General features: G+C 43.1%; 1 protein-coding gene across 2 annotated transcripts; it reads right to left on the reverse strand.

Annotated features, from left to right (window-relative positions):
- Positions 1-331: 331 nt before the first annotated feature.
- LOC147701728 (uncharacterized) lies at positions 332-3,645 on the reverse strand. Of its 2 annotated transcripts, XR_015297196.1 has the most exons (3): positions 3,547-3,645; positions 2,667-2,792; positions 332-877 (listed from the first exon to the last, which is right to left on the reverse strand). XR_015297196.1 is itself a non-coding variant. In XM_086928692.1 (2 exons), exons 1-2 carry the CDS (start codon positions 2,803-2,805, stop codon positions 480-482), a joined length of 537 nt encoding a protein of 178 aa, XP_086784818.1. In that variant the 5' UTR covers positions 2,806-2,821; the 3' UTR covers positions 332-479. The 2 variants fall into 2 exon arrangements, 1 of the variants encoding a protein (XP_086784818.1); XM_086928692.1 differs by lacking the exon at positions 3,547-3,645 and having other exon boundaries at positions 2,667-2,821.
- Between the last annotated feature and the right edge of the window lie 15,346 nt (positions 3,646-18,991).

The raw sequence follows: 18,991 nt of genomic DNA on the forward strand, positions 1-18,991 counted from the left end.
TCCGACCAAGATTGCCAACGTTATTCGGTGTTTCCCGTGGAGCCAGCCCTGGGCCTAGCCCTACTTTCAAACACAAATTACAGGTAAGATAAGCGTTTGGTGGTTTGGGGGTATAATGGAGTATTAGTACGAGAGACGAGAGCCTGAAGGTAGTACTACTAAAGTCCTAGGACTCTTGGATTCACTTCACTTAGTCTGTGAGAGGCACTTAGTGTTGAAAACATTTGGGCATTTACACTTAAAGGAAGAAAATGGAACTAAACTTTCAGGAAAACAGTCAACGTTAAACCCCCACCCACCAGGCAAGCAGTAAAAAACAGGTATGCTCAGATAAAGTTTGAAAAAGTATATTTATATCCCTAACAAAATAATCTCCCGCAAGACCCTCCCTAACCCCAACGATTGTCCTTCAAAAGTCCCCAAAAACCCAACTCCCAATTCCCACCCCCCAAAAGTCTCTAAAAAAGGGGCAAGGGACACTATGGGTGGATGCTGTTAACTTTTTGGGCCAGGGCATCATGCTCCTCGCGGAGCAAGGCGAGCTCCTGCTGAAGGCGGGACACCATCAGGGTAGTGCGGCGCAGGCGTGCCTTCACTGCCTTGCAGGTGCAAGGCCTGTGAGAAGCAGCTGTTGGCCTTGCTGCTCGGCGGTGGCGTTTGCCTTTGGCAGCCCGGCTCAGTCTCGGTGGACCACTGTGCTGGGTCACGGTGGCAGCCGGTGAGGCCACGGAGGACGACGTTGTCGTTGTTGTCGACCGCACACTTTCCACGTCCTCCAGGGCCACCAGCCGCCGATATTCCGCAACAGTGGCCTCGATTCTCCGTTGCCGGGCCGCTCTAGCCAGCTCCTTCCTCCTTGTTCGTTTGGAAGGAGAACCTATATGAAGAAAGAAAGACATAGTCTGTAACCAATGCTCTTTAAGATTAACTCAATCATTCAGCAGAAATGTGTGCTGCAGTACAACTAGCAACTTGCAAGCGCATTACATAACTATTGAGGCCAGTATCTATCTAACCTCACACTTCTTCATCCTTGCTCTAACATTAGTGGGAGTTTAAGGAACAAATTCTATGAGCACTGTGGACTTCCATTGGAGTCGACTATGAAAGTACACCAGTCTTATTCTTCTTCTTGTCTCTTGTTTTGGAAAATTGGTACGTTATTTTCTGCAAGCCGGCATAATGCCAGCGCGGTAAACTTGCACCCGAGAAAAAGAGACGCACGCCATGAGGAGTGACCTAGACTTGCGTTGCCGTTGCGTTACTGTACCCGTCCAGTACATGCAGGTGGTGAATCTCTTACTTTTCTATTACGGGTGGCACTGAGAATACTCTGTTACAACTCAAGGGCTACTGCTTAATTAATTTAACTTTCACCCTACAGTGGAAATGAGTACTAGAAATGGAAAATTGAAGAAGATAAATAATCTGATTATCTATCACTTCACATGGGATGTTTTTGCTTATATATGGGATGACTTTAGGTGCTTTGCTTTTTATTGAGTGACAGGCAGTGATACATCCACACATGAATGACTGAGTACTACTAAACTTATTAAGAGAGGTAGGGAGTGGCCACCATAATAACCGGATCTATGCAGTGCTTGCAATACAAACTACTGCTACTACTTATGGTAGTATTTGGACAAAATTAAAAGTTCTTTTCCTTGCCTTTCCTACACTGGAACGGACGTGCGGGTGCAGTGTTACATGCTCTTCAAAGTTACACTTAGTTCATCCACTGACCATCTACTCTCTCTAGATCATGGGTACTCACAAACTTTCTCTCAGGGGCTACATTTACAGTGTAGTTTGTGGCCGAGGGCCGCACTGGTGGGGGCGGAGTCAGAGGGGGCGGGGCTAAAGCAAAACGATAACTTGTGACCATGAGGTTGCACACAGGTCCCTGCAGCAGATGCCCTCATCCACTGAGCCACCAGACCCAGCATTTACATACATCTCTCTCCCTCCTGCTGTCCCTCCTGCCCTCCCTCCATCTCTCTCTCCCTCCTGCCCTCCCTCTCCCTCTGTCATCTCACTGTGTGTGTGTCTATCTGTGTCAGCCTTCAGCCCGGGTTGAGACCGCTTCCTCAACGCGCACACACAGACAACAACACCAAAGTACTTAACAGGTCTTTAAAAGACCATTAACATATTATTGAGGCTTTGTTTGTTTTAGCGCCCCTGCTTCTCCACCCTGACAATCACTGCTTGCCCGGCCCCACAGAGCAGAGGCTTTGTTCTATTTCACCTCTTTGTGGCCTTGCATCTCCACTCTGCTCTGTGGGGGCCGGGGGAGCAGTGATTGTCAGAGTGGAGATGCAGGGGCGCTAACAGGTGAAATACAAAAAAGCCTCTGCTCTGTGGGGGCCGGGGGAGCAGTGATTGTCTGCAAGGTCTGCGCACCGCCAAGGAAGGCTTGCCGGGCCACCACCGGCCCGCGGGCCGTACTATGAGTACCCCTGCTCTAGATACACATATGCTATCTAAGAGTCAGATAGTAGCATGATCCAGGTATATGGACACATACAGTTTCTGTGTCACCCACCCAGGCTGTTGTCCTTCCACCCATCATTGCTTCATCATTCACCCAGCCATGCATCTCATATTCTTGCCTTCCCAGCTAGTCTTCAATCTCAATAAGTAAGGAATATATAAGAGCTTACCTCTGGCCGCCACCACCGTCTCAACTCTCACATCCGGCGCCGCCGCCTCCTCCCCTGATGATGAATTGCCCTCCGCCTCCGTGTCGAGCACCACCACCACACTGGCCCCGCCACCAGATGTTCCACCTACAAAGTACATTTAAGAATCTTAGAATAAAGCACTCACTAGTCACTAGTATTTGGTCTAGGAATGAAGACATGTGAAAACAATGTAATTTGTGACTGTCTACGTTAAAGTTAAAAAAAATGTCCCTTTTTCCAGGGAAGGTTGTCTTGCTGCACTTTTTGGCACAACTGATGAAGGCTGATTTTTTAACACGCACCATTTTTCTCCACACAGACAGAAGATGGACTTCTAACAACAAGATCAAGTTGAAACCAGGTGAGAGCTCGGCTCGACCACAAGAAATGTCTTCAATTAATCGTCAGCACTAACCACTTTTCCATTATCAGTTAAACGTTTAGTTTTATTATGACTTCATTTTAATAAATGTGTTTACTTTTAATAAAGCTTTTAAATTTAAATACAATCTGTGTTTTTTGGTCCTCCAGACTAGAGTGACTGAACGAAAGGTTTTGCAATTTTTGCAAGCATGAGTCCAGATAGAACACTTCAAAAGACATTATGGACAATCCCAGAGGACTGCACTAAGTTGATAGAGCTATTGCTGACTAGAATCATGGGAGTTTCGCCAACCGTGCAATCTTAGTTAGCTACACAGACAGACTAATAAGAATAATCTAGTAATACCACAGGGAGTCATAGTAGAGGCAGGATAAGAATTTAGATACAGTCTACAAGAAGAGCAAAGACAATTTTGAAAAAATTCAAATGAGGAACGCTAGGAAAAATAGGTACTAGTCTAAAATGAAAACTTACTGGGGCCAGCAGAGGAGCCCTCGCCTGCCCGATCCTGGCCCTGTTGATGAACAGCATCCGCCGCCTGCTGCTCCTGTGTCCTCCTCTCGCCCCTGGGGGGAGCTGACGTACAACATGAAAGAAAGAACAGAAAACATGGATGATTGTTGCTTGTCAATGTCAACCAAATCAAACATTTCAAAAGAACAATAACAAAATATTTCCGCGAAATTATATTGATTATGGTTACTTTTTATTTATTTGCGGACCTGTGACTTCGAAAGTCACGTAACTCACTAAACAAAGTACTGAAACGTTCACCTAGGACTGGCAGGCAGCAGTCCGCAGGCAAGACGCAAAGTGACAGACAAACTCCATTGTGATTTCAGTCAGATCAGTGACAACACTAACAGTTGCCTGCTACATTACCAGTCATTTAAATAGTCAAACTATCAATCCACCGCCACTATTTTTCTTATTGTCAGGGTTACAAAGGAAGGGGCAGATTTAAGCCCTTGCGGCTCTTTTGCGCCGTTCTTGCGTGACTTTTGTGACGCAGCAGCTAAACAAAAAAGGGCGCCATGGTGCGGCGTATAATATTATAACAACGTGACGCATTTGGGAGATGCATCCCGTTATAAAGCCCTGCGCCATCAGGGGGCGTTCCGGCGCAAGGGAGGGCATTCCTGCGCTGGAACACATCCTAATAGTGGCTGAGGGAAATCTACAAAATATCAATCAGTCACCTTTAGGACAATGATGCGTCACACAAACCCTGCACCTGCTTGAAGCAGACGTACGGCTTGACCCAGCATTGGGGAGATAGGGTACCCCAGAGCATTGATGGAGCTGCGCCATCGTTGCGACGCAACTCCAGCAGTAAAGCTTCGGTGACGTTTTGGGCCCATGGGGAGCCGCATTGCAAATACGGCGCACCATGTTTGGTGGTGGTAGCGGGCCGCACAATTAATGGCGCATCCCTGCTACTTTGCAGGGATGCGACGGTAATTGCAATTCTGCCCCTTAGGGGCATACTTACTTACGCGTTCTGGCGCATCTCCAGAGATGCGCCAGATCAAATGCGTCACGCAAAACTACCCTTGCGACACGGCAGATGTGCCTCATTTACAATGCGGCGCGCCCTGGCGCAAGGGTAGGCACTTGCGTGACGCATCTCGTCACGTAAGAGCGGCGCATCGCTGGAGTCACGTCGCCAACGCAATGCAACTCCAGTAATGCTCAGGGCCACCCAATACTTTACATGCTGTGTCAGTCCTTTCGCCTGCTTCGAGCAGACATAAGGAATTGAATTGACGTAGCAGCGTCGCAGAAGTGCCTGCGTTAAATCTTGTAGATTTCACGCAGGCAATTTTGCGAGGCGCACAGCCGCTGGACCGCCCACCCTGCGTACTAGGAACGCACCCATTGTGGTGCAGGCCCATGGCTTTATAACGTGACGCATCTCCCTAGATGCGTCATGCTGTAAATGACTTGCAGGGATGCGGCACGTTTACGCCGCTGTTGCGTCACGCAAGGCAACGTAAACGTGGCGCAAGGGGCTTGTAAATGTAATCTGCCCCCTAGTGTCTAGCATTACGCAGTTCTGTTAAGTACACTCATACATAATAGTTACTCAGGCCAATGAGACCACGAAATAGAAAACAAATAAGCATAGTAGCAACCCCACTGAGAAGGAGAGCAGTGCACCTGAAATGCACAGAAGATTTTGAAATATAATTTAACTACAATGTAATCGTCATCAGCGGCATTATTGGCTTGCTCCATGTAAAAAACAAATATTTGCAATACAACAACACAGAGCAGGAGAAAACATCATAGTAGTGAGTGATTAAATGCCAATGGCTACTACTACTCACCAAGCCCGGGGATCTCCAAGCCGAGCTGGTCCAGCAGGTCGCGCTCGCGGTCCAGGAGGTCCGTCCAGCGATGGGTGACCTGGCTGTAGGTGCGCTGGACCCCGTAGAGGTGGGATATGGCCCAGCACACCTTCTCCCACCGCTTCCGGCGCTCCCGCATGTTATAGCCGCCGGCCGCGATCCTGCCGCCTCCCGCGATGGTCCTGGGCAGGCGGCGCTGGACGAAGTAGACCAGCGCGCCCACTTCCTCCGGGCTGAATATCTCCCGGCGCGTCACCTGCTCCCCCCTCGATCTCACGCCTGCTGTCCTGCCACTGGGTCCAGCACTACTCCCCGCCGCCGCTGCGGCCCTCAAGTGCCTGGGCAGCTTCACGGCGCCTGGCTTGACCATGGTCTGGGCAGGTAAGGTAGGAAGAAGTAGAAAATTAAGAAAGAATAGGATAGGGAAGAAGAAAAGAAAAGAGTTTACAAAAGTAGTTTAAAAGTAAAGAAAAATAGCAGAAAAGACAAAAATATACAGCTAGGAAAAGAGAGGGATAGATAAGAAGCAAAATCGTAAAAAAAAAACTGAAAACAAGCAAAGGATGGGAAAGATATCAAGAGGATTAAACACCATGCCCAGACACAGGAAATGAATGAAAAACAAGATGGCCGGCGCCCGTTTCCGAGCGCGAAAGTCAGTTCGCGCGAGATTTTCCTCGCGATCTCGTGCGAACCTCTAGATTTCCCGCGCGATCTCGTGCGAACCTCTACTCGCAATGCGCTTACTGCGCGAGATTATACATAGCGGGCGGAAACGGAAATACGTCACGCAAACAAAATGGCCGCGCCCGTACTCGACCTTGGGGTAAATTCGCGTGTTGCGCTGCAAGCGGCTCGCGAATACTGCAAAAAAACTCGCGAAACAACAAGCCGCAAAAAAATAAAATGCTCATTCGCACGAATTGGCGGCTTCCGCGGTCGGTTTCGCACGACGCCGCGCCCCGCGAATAGCGCGAAAAAAACCGCAAAACGATTTCAGCAAAAGCAAAAGCAATGAGCAGGTGCAAAAGGTCAACCTCATGATTTGTAACGATTCTTTGTATTGCTTCCTGAGGGGGCCCTCCAGAATTCGGTTGCCTGCTTGCAACTATTGTGTGACCCTGCTCTGACCTTAACTGTATGCCACAAAGGTCCTGATTTACAGCTAAAGGAGCAGACAAGCAGGTGCCAGGCTGGAACTTTAAATTCTTTCAGTGACACATTAATTAGCCCCTAATTCATTATTGTCAGTTGGGGCAGGGCAGGTGTTGTAACTAATTTTGCAACAATGAAAGCACTTAGCAAGTGCAAAAGATCACTAATCAGGGCGCACTAAGGAAGCAGGTGCCAGCTAAAAAAATATTCTGTGACACATTAATCAGCCCCAAATTAATTCAGGTCACTTGAGGCAGGGAAGGTGTGCTTTGCTTTGCCGAAAATAATGTACACTGGACAACCAGAGGGTGTGGTGATGAAACAGAGGGTGGCATGGGTGGGCCAGAGGGTGGCATGAGTAGTCAGAGAGTGGCAGTGGTGACAGAGAGTGGCAGTGATGAAGAAGAGTGTCCCAAACAGGCTGGACATGTAGAAACAACAAGTTCGCAAAACTTGCGACCCGACAGGTAAGTTCGCAAATTGCGAAATTGTAAAAACCCTCGCGAACTGGCAGAAACACGGGCGAACACAAAAAAAAAAAAAATCCGCAAATTCGCGGGAATTCGCGGATTTTGCGGATTGCGAATCCGCAAATCCGCAAAATTCGCGAACGCGAGATCCGCAAAATTCGCCCATGCTTAGACCACAGGTGCCGCTGAGGCACCGGCCCATCGACCAATCAATGCCTGATTGCCTGCCTTCCCAATCCGACCCTAGTTATGGACTGGTCAGATGTATATATTTATGTTGATTACTGAGGAGTTACGTTTTTTGCATCAAACAGAAGGTGCAATCGATTCACAAGTATAGGTGTGTGAAATTCACATAATTTGCTTTTGCGTAATTATTTGAAACCCCCCAAAATGTATGCAAAATTACGACAAAAATAAAGCCGGCATTTAGCGCTCTATTTTAGCATGAAATGCTTCCTTGCATTCATTTGGATGCGGGGACACATTTTGAACTTAAAAAATGGCGCAGAAACACAACTGCTGTGAACAACAGTCACTCGTATTCTGGTCCTTTCAGTTCTCCCGTGTAAATATTGTGCCATAAACACAGGGTAATGACGTCACTTTGCATAATGGTGTCATTTTTGTGACAATTCACGTAACAAGTGTAATACAAAATTCTAGAAATTATGCCAGCGTCATTTTTTTTACACTGGCCTATTGATCGGTAATTAGCGGGTTTTGTATGAAGACTGTATAAATTATACTTCTGCCGCGCATGGCGCCGTCAACTTTTACCCACATATTATACTTCAGCAATTGGAAGTGGCGTGAGTTGTTATGGATGAAAGTACCTCTAATAGATATAAGAAGATGCTACCAATAGGTGTTGTACACAGACTCCTTCTTTGTGGCACATGAACCTTGTTCTTAACAGTTGGGAGCTACTTGACTAAGGAACAGGAATAACTGAATAATCTCTTGCTCAACAGGAATAACAGAGGCCACACAGTGTGTATACAGGCAGAAGGGTCAAAGTTCAGAAGGACTGGAGTACATAGCAATCCCTCTGCCTGTGAACAATTCTGTATTGAAAAATGGCCCAATGCACAAATGGGGGGCTTTGACAGCTGTCAGGGAAGGGATTCAGATGGAGGATAAAGGAACTGGTTTTGTAGGAGAACTGTAAGGCGAGGTCCCTTCTGAATAGGTACACAAGCAACTCCATACTGGCTTCATCCATCCAGTGGCACAATGTGCACTGGTCACCCACCTCGACAATCGACATACTAGTCACCCTTAGGTCTTCACACTGAGGAAACACAAAAGTGATGGGTGGAATATCTGCAAAGCCTCAGCCACTTAAGCACCAGCTACTTTGAAGTGCCTGGGGCTGCATTTCAGTCCATCATTTTCCATTCACTATGCCATGTCAAACAGGTACCACTATATACATATCAGACATTGTTCTTTGAAAATAGGAGCAGCCAAAAGTACCAGGTCCGGTCCACTTTCAACTGGACACCAAAAGCCTCGCATCACTTTCGGCTATTTGGGCTAATCCATGAAGTGCATCTAGAGCCCAATGGCAAAATGAGCGTGGATATATACAACAGAACAGGTCCCTATATTTCCAAGGTTGAAGGAAGCTATTTAGGCATCCACTAGTTACTCAAGAACCCATTAGTGCCACATTCTCATATATGATAGATTTAAAAATAAAATATAACATGAAATCACTTCAAACTTAAGTAAAAATTGTACAATTTATTCATATAATACAATATTTTGCACAAGGAGAAGTGCCATACAATAAAGATACAAAATTAAAAGTGTGTCAATCCACACGAGGAACGATAAAAATGCAAGATGCCGACGCAGCGTTTCGGTATTTGTATTAACACCTTCATCAGGACAAAATTCTAATTAATAAAAGAAACATACAATTAGTTACATAAAACATGCACTTCTTTTTTACATTATTTATTCTACTCACATACAGTATTTACACTCAACATTGTCTAAACATGATTATAGCAGTACTATTAGGCACATTTCGGCACTGTCTAAATATAAACACAGGTGGTACTAGGTTTTGAGTATTATGGAGCCATTATAAATCTACAAAAATTATTTGAGAGAAGCATTAACTTATTGTATCAAGAAAATGGATTTCTGATATGCATACCTTATTAAAAAAGTGGAATTTTTTCAACCTCTGTCTTCAATTTGAGGATTTTATCATATTCTAACCGTCTTTTCTTCGTTAGGTTAGGTGTTTCTGCTAGTTTGCCGTCCTCCGGTTACCCTTTCCGGATTGGAAACCCTTTTAAATAAATAATTAAATGTATCAATTTGTTATCTTAACCGTTCTTAATTGGCACGTTATGCTCTCATCATCTATTTACATAAGAATGGTTACCTTAAAATTTCTTGATATATGTGTTCTCTTTGAGGACAAGGGAGCCACCGAAGTCTGATGATTTATAATTCGTCACTGTTTAAAAACTAATAGATAAGTTTTATCATAAGGCTCTAAATCTGCTCTTTTGATTTATTTTACGAATGACATTTAAATCAACTTACCCACTATTATGGATTTAAACCTTGGGAGATGCGCGTGACTGGATATCCTGATAATCGCTCTAATTTCTTGTTTCTGTTTCGTCTTCTATAGGTGGTATATTTTAATTAACCAGATATATGGAACAAAATTAAATACATTTGTACGAGAATAGAGCTAATCTCTTCAATATTAACTTATACTTCAAGGTATTCATTCGTAGAAGGGTAGTTGGTTTATATACAGTGTTGTCACCCTCTATCATTAGGAGTGGACGCCATGTATTCAATTTGTATTTGTGTCACAGCGATATAGAGTAAACATAATTCCTCTAATCTCCATTGTGTGCTGCCAACATTTGATGCATGGCTAGCCAACCCACGTATATGATAATTAATGGATGGAATACTCCATGTCTGCACCCATTGTTTCCATATATTGTTTTTTAAAAACTTATATGTATATACCTCGGGTCACGCTGTAATCACTTAGGTGGTTTCTGACATTGCAGCGATCGATTGTAAAATGCTGGTTGCCGTATCTTTTATAACCATTTAGATGGACAATTCTTCATGCACTATGCTGGTTTATATTATTACGTGCACAACGTCCCTTCTATAACTTTTGCGCTATTCTATTGGATATTGCCTCTATTTCTCTTCAGCAATGTTTGAGAGTGTACTCTTATTATTTCTATATAATGTTCTTTAAAACTTGTATGTGTATACCACGGGCTACGCTATAATCTGTTAGATGGTTTCTGAGATTGCAGCGATCGGCTGTAGAATGCTGGTTGCCGTATCTTTTATAGCCTTTTAGATGGACAATTCATCGTGCTCTATGTTAGTTTAAATTATTATGTGCAAAGTGTCCCTTCTATAATCTATTAGTTATTGCCTCTATTTCTATTCTACAATGTTTCAGAGTATTAGGGTAATGATTACGGTTTCTGAAGGTGAGGTCATTACCTACTGCCTCGCTAGCTATAGACAATAATACCTGGTGTTTACTTACCTATATTTGAAGAATCGGCCTCCCTGCTCCGCTTGTCACTCATTTGTTCGTAGTAAAATAGTGAGCTTGTGAGGCTAGATGTCTTTTTATCCACACAGATGCGCGGACTGAAAGATCGTGTAAAACCAGCGAGAATTTAGGACGTGAATCACTTTTATAATCACGTCAGTTTCAGAGCAACGTTTCTGGGAAACTACTGTAGTAGTTTAATATCCTTTTCATTTATATTTATGTGATCGATCGGCTTCCTCATCACTTTATTTATAATTATTTGGGAAACATCTCCTGCTTCCTTTTATTTGGTGTATTTTTATTTCAGCCAATAGTTAAAAAGAATCCTTTTAAAATGTATTGTTTATTAAGAAACTAGACTAGAAACATGGATGTTTTAAAGACTTCTCATGTGAGTTGAATTTATTATGTAGTTATCCTATCTAACCTTGAGTAACTAGTGGATGCCTAAATAGCTTCCTTCAACCTTGGAAATATAGGGACCTGTTCTGTTGTATACTTACTTCTCCTTGTCCCAAATTGGATTTATAAGGATACCTCCTTGTTTTTAGTTATTGAAAATGAGCGTGGCACCACATCTGGGCACACCTGTCATGCCCAGGGCGTGACACTGATGAAAACACAGAGGATATAGGTATAATGCTTCAAAATCTCAGCCACTGGCAATTACTAGGCGCTGCTTTCCACAGTCCAAATGAGACTTGGGTCTTCCCCAATGCAATCTGCCTGGCCACACTGTCAGACCAGTTCCTCATTGAATGGGAACAAAAGTAACCACAGACCAGGTTCAGCCTAGTTGGACATCATCATTAAGTTGCACTTTGAAACCAGGGGCACTATGAGCACAGGGTGCACATCTGTGTGGACATGTTTTACTTCGGGAGGTACACTGAGGAAAAGCCAAAGGTGATGGGTGAAATCCTTGCAATAGTCTCAGCCAATCACTTGGGACGTATTACAGTCCATTGTTTTTTGCCCAATATGGCACTTCAGACAGGCACTACCTTATACAAATGGGGGTTTGTCCCGGTCCAATAGGAACGGCCAAATCCGAACTACCAGACCAGATCCCCTTAAATAGGAAGACAAACCCGAGACTGGTTTCAACATAGATAGCCCTCAAAGGGAGGTGCAGCTCGATTATTGAGCCACTGTTAACAAGGACACATCTTTAAGCATAATTGTCACACAATGTATCACATGAAGAAAAAAACAAGGAGATGAGTGGAATTCTTGCAAATGTCTGGGAGTACTCATAGCAAGACAACAGTAAAAGCTTTGACTTCAGGAAACGAGAAATTCCTGCCCAAAATGATACACGGGGTCTGTATGGTCTTTATTCTGTGAGGTCTGGGCAAGTGATATAATTGAGACCCTGGACCTGCTGCAGTGTTACATACAAAAGGAAGCAAAGCAATCCTGCTTTCATCAGATTCATTAGAAGTGAATCGCCCTTTCTTCATTACTGCCGAGAAGGTTTCTTAGGGAACAAGGATTATTAGCTTTCTATGCTATGGCAGATGGTGTCAATTGCCATGAAGGGGGGAGGTTACAAAAAATATACACATAACAAATACACATAACATATACACATATATAAACATACACATATATAAGTATACACATACTTACATACACATAATACATACAACAAACAAACAATAATATACACATTAAGATAAATATATACATAAGAAAATCATTTACAAACTAATCAGGGAAGCAGAGGAAGCACTTATTTCAGCTATACTTAGACAATCCCCAATCGACCAGATATTATTGAAAATAATCGAGCTAAAAAATGAAGCTATGGATGGGATAGCGAAAAAGACAGTGGAGAAGTATGTAGCAAATAAAGAGAAGGTATATGAACTTAGTGAGCGAGTAGGGCATATATTGGCAGTGCGAGCCAGGCAAAGGGAGGGGATGGCTGATATCAAGGAGATAAAAAATTCTCAGGGAGTCACGGTCAAGGAAGCTGATCAGATTAGAGAAGTTTTTAAACATTTCTACATGGAACTATATAACTTAGATGGTCAGGAAAGGGATGAAGATATTAGGACTTACTTAAGTGAGATAGACCCCTCTGCGCTAACAGAGGAGGACAGAAATGGATTGGAAGAGGCAGTGCAGCTGAATGAACTGGTGGAGGCTCTGAGGGAATTACCATCTGGCAAGGCAGCTGGTCCGGATCAAATACCGGTAGAATTTTACAAAATCTTTCAATCATCTCTTCTGAATGAAATGTTTAATGTAATGTTGTTGGCACAAATGGGTGAGTCTGTTCCAGAATCATGGGGCGGTGCAGACATTATTGTAATACCAAAGAAGGGCAAACCTGCAGACGCTCCGGGGTCATATCGTCCCATTACCTTAATGAATGCAGATGTTAAGGTATTTTCCAAAATTTTGGCGAAAAGACTATCTAGGGTAATTGAAACACTGGTAGTTCCTTCACAGCATGGCTTTATACCGGGCAAGGGAACAACTCAGCACACTAGACAGGTAGTCATGGCATTTGATGTAGCAAACATTCTAAAAGATCCTATGGCTGCCCTGTTTTTGGATGCTGAGAAAGCATTTGACAGGGTCTCCTGGAGGTATTTGTGGGAAGTTTTGAGATGGAATGGTATAGGACCAAGATATATAAAGGCTCTACAATCCCTATATATAAACCCAACGGCTAAGATAAGGGTTAACAGAGGTCAGTCTTCTGCAGTTAACATCCAGAGAGGTACAAGGCAGGGGTGTCCTTCTTCCCCCCTGCTTTTTGCTTTATACCTTGATCCTTATATACGAAAATTGCAAAACAATGTTCAAATTCCACCACTAATGTTAAATGGATGTAGATTTAAAACGCTAGCATATGCAGACGATGTGGCCATTCTGACTGCAAGACCTACAGTTGCTATAAGTATAATTGAGGGTGAAGCAGGGCGATTTGGACAATTCTCTGGCTATAGTTTAAATAACACTAAAACCCAGATTGTAAAAAAACAGTGGGTAGTATGCACTGACGATAGAGTGGTGGTAGAGGCAACGTACTTAGGGGTGCGAATTACAGCACAAGTTGATAAGATCGTTAAAAACAATATGGATCCTTTGATTGTTCAAGTTAAAAAGGACTTGGAAAAAATGAACAATTTACATCTATCTCTGGTAGGATGCACTAACATCATCAAGATGATGATTCTACCTAAATTTTTGTATTTCTTTAGGGCCATACCTCTGCTGTTTGAAGCCAGTTGGTTCAATGGTATAGAGGCCTTATGTAACAGGTTCATCTGGGCACACGGCAAGACCCGGAGAGCTTATAGATATATGACACTTCCCAGGGAAAAAGGGGGCTGGGGTGCACCAGATTTCCGTTTGTATTATATGGCCTCAGTTTTGCAATATATACAAGGACTAATTGGGGGGAATACGGATGATGTAAGAACGCAAACCATGTCTACTAAATTATATGCTGTTGTACTTGGACCAAATGCTTATAATTGTTTTTTAAAATGTACCGATTTCAGCTATTTTAAGAGAACCAGGTTTAAAACTGTTATGGCGGCAGTTACGGTATGGAATGCTTTTTTAAAGAAAGTTAAGATGGGGAGATTTAACAGATGTGTCTCCCTGATTAATAATAGATCGCTCCCAGCGGAAATATTTGCTGATCAAACTATGGCAGAATGGGCAACAAGAGGGATCACGCAAATAGGTGATTTGTTTACTCAGGATGGCTTTAAACAGTTCTCAGAATTACGAGAGTCATATGGTATAGATAACAGGGGCTTCTTCAAGTATCTCCAGATCAGGAGTTTTTTAAAGAACAAAGCAGGAGGCCCAGTAGGCTTTAATAAAATAGAAATAATGGAGAAAATAAAATTGATGGGGGATCGCACAATTAGGTCCTTTTATGCAGCTCTGCTGAAGGAAAAGCAGGATGATTTAGAGAAATTTATTCAGAAGTGGGCAGAAAAATTGAGGGTAGAAAGTAATTTGTTTTTTGATTCTTTAAATTTAGGATGCACAATACTAAGTGCAGCCCCTCTGCAGTCTCAGCACTATAAAACACATTATTTTCTTTACTTTACTCCGGCAAGGATTGCAAAATGGGGTGGGAATACAGGAATTAATTGCCCTCGTTGCAATGAATTGGAAGCAGACAGCATACACATCTTTGCAACATGTCCTCAGTTGCAATCTTTGATTAAGGAGATAGAGGGGTTCTTAGCAAGGTCTTTGGATATCGCGATCTGTCTTACCCCATCTTGGATTATGTTAGGAGTGGCTGAGCAGGAGCATGAGCAGTACACAGAATTTATGTTTGTTTTAATGGCAGTTTACAGATTAACAATCGCCAGGGCTTGGTTAGATAAAAATCCCCCAAAATTCCAAAATTGGCTGGCAAATACACTATATACTCACAAGATAGGGATAAATATTTATGCCCGGAAAGGGAGGAGAGGAAGACGTTTGGGGAAAAGAATATGGGAGCCACTAAGTAAATGGAAAGAGAAGCAAAGAAAGGATGATTAGAGGGTATAAGGGAGGACTGGTTAATTTGTGGTTGCTGTTTTTTATGTTTTTTATGTTTTGTATTAGACTCATTTACTGTGTAAAATGTCTTAAATTTATTTTGGTGGAAGCTACCCTTTGTATGACATACTTTAAAGATGAGATTTAGAAACTAGAAATTAAGTAAATTACTGTAATTGTTAAAATATAACTTGTGCAAGTAGAATTGTGCTTATGTTTGTAAAAGAAAAATAAAAACGTTTTTAATAAAAAAAATTTTTTAAAAAAAACATTTACCTTAAACTGCTGCTCGATGTTCTGCAGCACGTCCTACTTGTATGGCAGCACGTCCTCACAGCCAACTCTCTCATCCAAATAAGACGCTGTTCTAAAGCATCTTGATTGGGTGGAGCGGGATGGCTCCATGCTCCAAAAGGCACTGTAAGCCTGTGCCTGCTCTCTAACCCGCTGTCCAAGACTGCCAGGTTGGAGAGGTTTGAATTACGCATGTCAGTTTGGCCGTAGCAAGGTAGCCGGCCAAACCAACATACCAAATGCAAACTTAAGTGGCCACTGCTCCCTACTGCTAATCATTATTATGCTTATGGCTTGTGCACGTATGTTTTTGGGTATGTGGATGCTAAGGACCATTGTGGATAATACAGATATACTTTTCTGTTATTGCTACATGTTTTTAGGAATGATGTGCATAGATGTCACTCTAAATATATATTTGGTGCTGTTGTCATGTGACATTGATCACAATGAAAGGTCTTTCCAGAGTTGTTCTTCTCTTTACAATGCTAAAGGCTTCGTCACATACCCTCAATGGCTAATATAGGCTGAAGTGGACATACGATTCTACACAGTGTAGTAAAGCACAACATTTAAAGGGAAATAAAAAAAGAATCTAGAGGACTTTTGCACATACCCGTATTGGATTAAGGATTTGCTACAGGAACTGTGAAAACATTACCACCATCATGTGAATGTGTGGCATGTGCTACTTAAAAACCCCCTTCAAGTTTTATAATACAGATCTTCACTGTTATCAGAAATGTGTTGATGTAGAAATTGAAGTTGTGGGCCTCTCATTTCAAGAGAGGGGATTTTAGTCCCTTGGGTGATCTAAAACGATACTCCGAGTTTACCCAATGGTTTGACTTGTTTTCATTGGAATTAAATATTCCTAGGCTCCTGGAAAAGATTAGTGCCTAGTCTGTACTCATTTCTCCCTCCTAGAGCTGAAGCATGTATGGAAGTAAAAGCAGGCTTGGAATGGTAGCTGGCAATCAAATTAATCATGCAAGCTCTTGCTTCAAGGACAAAATTTAAAAGCCCAGATTCACTAATACTTTGTATGTATGTACAGCGCTCCCCTGGCTTTTGGCTAGGTTTGCGCTATAAAAATACCATATACAGACATACGTACTTTGCGCTGGTTTTGTGTCACAAAAGTGATGCACCAGTCTTTCGTGCAAAGCTTTGAATATGGATTTATTTTCCAACACAAATCTACAAAGTAGACCTAAAGTAACGCGAAGTAGAACTATCCTCTATTTTGCGATACTGTGCCTCAAGGGCATGTACCATGGGTTGTACATGCGTGTTCCCATGCAACCACTCATGGTTTTTGGTGCAAAGCTCTAGCTACTAACAAAGGTAGACGGAGCTTTGCATCAAACATTTACACATTATTGAGGCAGGTGTAACTTTGAGGACAAGTTTTCTTTTGTCCAAGCTTTTCCAGCTCTGCATGTCTGCTGCACTGTACAACACACATATAAACTTGGAAAAGGATTACATTTTGTCTCAGCATAGTATTTTGTCCTAGAAGTTTACCCGTGTAGTAGAAATCATCTGCTAGACATCACACACCTAACACCATCGTGCAAGGATGTGTGTGTGGTGCAAGGCTGCCTAATGTGCAACAACACAGGGTAGAGAGAAACAGATCAATATGTTACTCTCCCTTTTATGCAACGCAGCAAGGGAGAAACAATTTCTGCACTGCATGAAAAATGTGCAAATGTATCCCAAAGTATTGATTAGATGCCTCTATATCCTAGTGACGTTATATAAGATCGAGGATATATAGGTTGCAACATATGACCATATTTTCATGGGATTGCCCCAATGAAAGCTGATTAGTGCTGTTCACTGAAACGTTCCAGACAACAGCAAAAGCTGTCAGAAGACTGGGGAGGATGGGCAGGGATATACACAGTATGTACTCCTGATGAAAGGTGGTGAACCACAACCACAAAATGTCTTCTATCAAGGGCGAGATGCTGCCCTGATCTACCAGGAATGTTTGCACAACAGAGAATCCACAAGAAAGGTGGCCCCATGGAGGGGTGAGAGGTGGTAGGAGAATCCCTGCTAATATACTTCTGCAGTGGTCTCCACAATGTCCTGACCGGATTTGACCAGAGTGACCTATGTCCATGTCCACTTGTAGAATCAGCTCTCACTGACCTGCGGTAAATAAACAAATACTGCCAGCTAGGAGACGGAAGTGCGTCTAGGAAGAATACGGTTCTTCCCTAGCTTCTACAACACTGAGGCCACTCAGTACAGGAGATGACAGTGGCATAAAGAAGAGCACATGATGTTTGGTAAGCAGATCACCTTCCTTCTAAAGCTGTCATTTGCAGCTGAAAATAACCTGGATGCAGACTTCCATCTATTGACTTTTGAAACCTGGTGAAATATGATCGGGCAAGCTACCCCCATTCTGAGCTTGCACCCTTTGCAATGGGGAAAAGTGTGTGCTCTTAGAGTACAATTTAGGATAGTGTGGTTGTAGCATACTTGCAAAATTCTGCACCCGGCGCTATTGCAAATTGCGGATGCGCTATGGCTGCACTTGTTTTGCGCTAGGCTTTGAGTCAGCCCAGTAATCGCTCGTTCCTTTTGGTAATTGCTGTCTGATCAGCTCCTCCTTGCTAATTAGCTGCATGCTATTTTTCCCTTAGGTGTTCCCTTGTTCATATTTTGCTTCGTCACATCCATATAGCACATATGCCAAAGCTTAATTTATTAGAAGCCATTTGTAACGTGCCAACTGGAATTTCCAACATTGTTTTCGAGGCCTAGAGCAACAACAACCTTTCGATAAAAAAGTATGGAGCATAATTGTATTCATTTAAAATGTTAGCTGACCTCTGCCCATGAAAATCACCCTGCTGTTCCAGCCTGTTCATTACCGTGCCGGATGGGCGGGGAGTCTGTCCTCCCTCGCTGAGTCCTGCGTCAACACGTCCTTTCCTCAGCCTGATCCCCTCTGCTCTCTTTCAATGGCTCCTTAAATCAATCACAGGCTTATTTCTCCAGCACTGCTCTCGCGCAATTCAATTTAGAGAGCTTTATTGGCATAAAGCTGTGTTGTACAGATATTGCCTAAGTCGGTACATGGAAGGCAGGCAGGAGAAGGGAATTGAAGTCGTTAAAATAAATTCTCCTGCCTGCCTGTCTACCAGGTCAGCGGTCTGCCTGCGTGCAGGGCGACGGCCAGCAGGGGGCAGCTTTAAGACAGGATGGCCTTTCTGTGATTCTTGCCTTTCATCCACAGAAAGCCTAGATTCGTCCTCCGCAGCGTTAAGTGAAAAGCGTTTTACCATTTATGACAGCTTAAAGAAATCTCTGATTTGTTTCCCTTTTGCCTGCTCCCTCTGTCACCCTCGCAGTTCTATGTCACAACAGCCAGGAGAAAAACATTGTGCGAGCAAAGTATGGGAGCCAGAATATCGACTACAAAAGTATCTTGAAAGGTAGTATATAAATGCCTTCTAGGTATGTAGGAGTTAAGAATAGTGGCCTTAGCAAGAGCTAAGAATAGTGAATCTATACTTACCTATATT

The sequence above is a fragment of the Lissotriton vulgaris genome, chromosome 7, assembly GCF_964263255.1.
Source record: "Lissotriton vulgaris chromosome 7, aLisVul1.2, whole genome shotgun sequence".
Lineage (NCBI taxonomy): Eukaryota > Metazoa > Chordata > Amphibia > Caudata > Salamandridae > Lissotriton > Lissotriton vulgaris.

Bases quoted from the DNA above. Each gene is read 5' to 3' on its own strand.
- LOC147701728 (XM_086928692.1), bottom strand. From the start codon at position 2,805: ATGTACTTTGTAGGTGGAACATCTGGTGGCGGGGCCAGTGTGGTGGTG. The intron at 878-2,666 runs GTAAGCTCTTAT...TTCTTCATATAG, and splicing joins GACGGTGGTGGCGGCCAGAG to GTTCTCCTTCCAAACGAACA.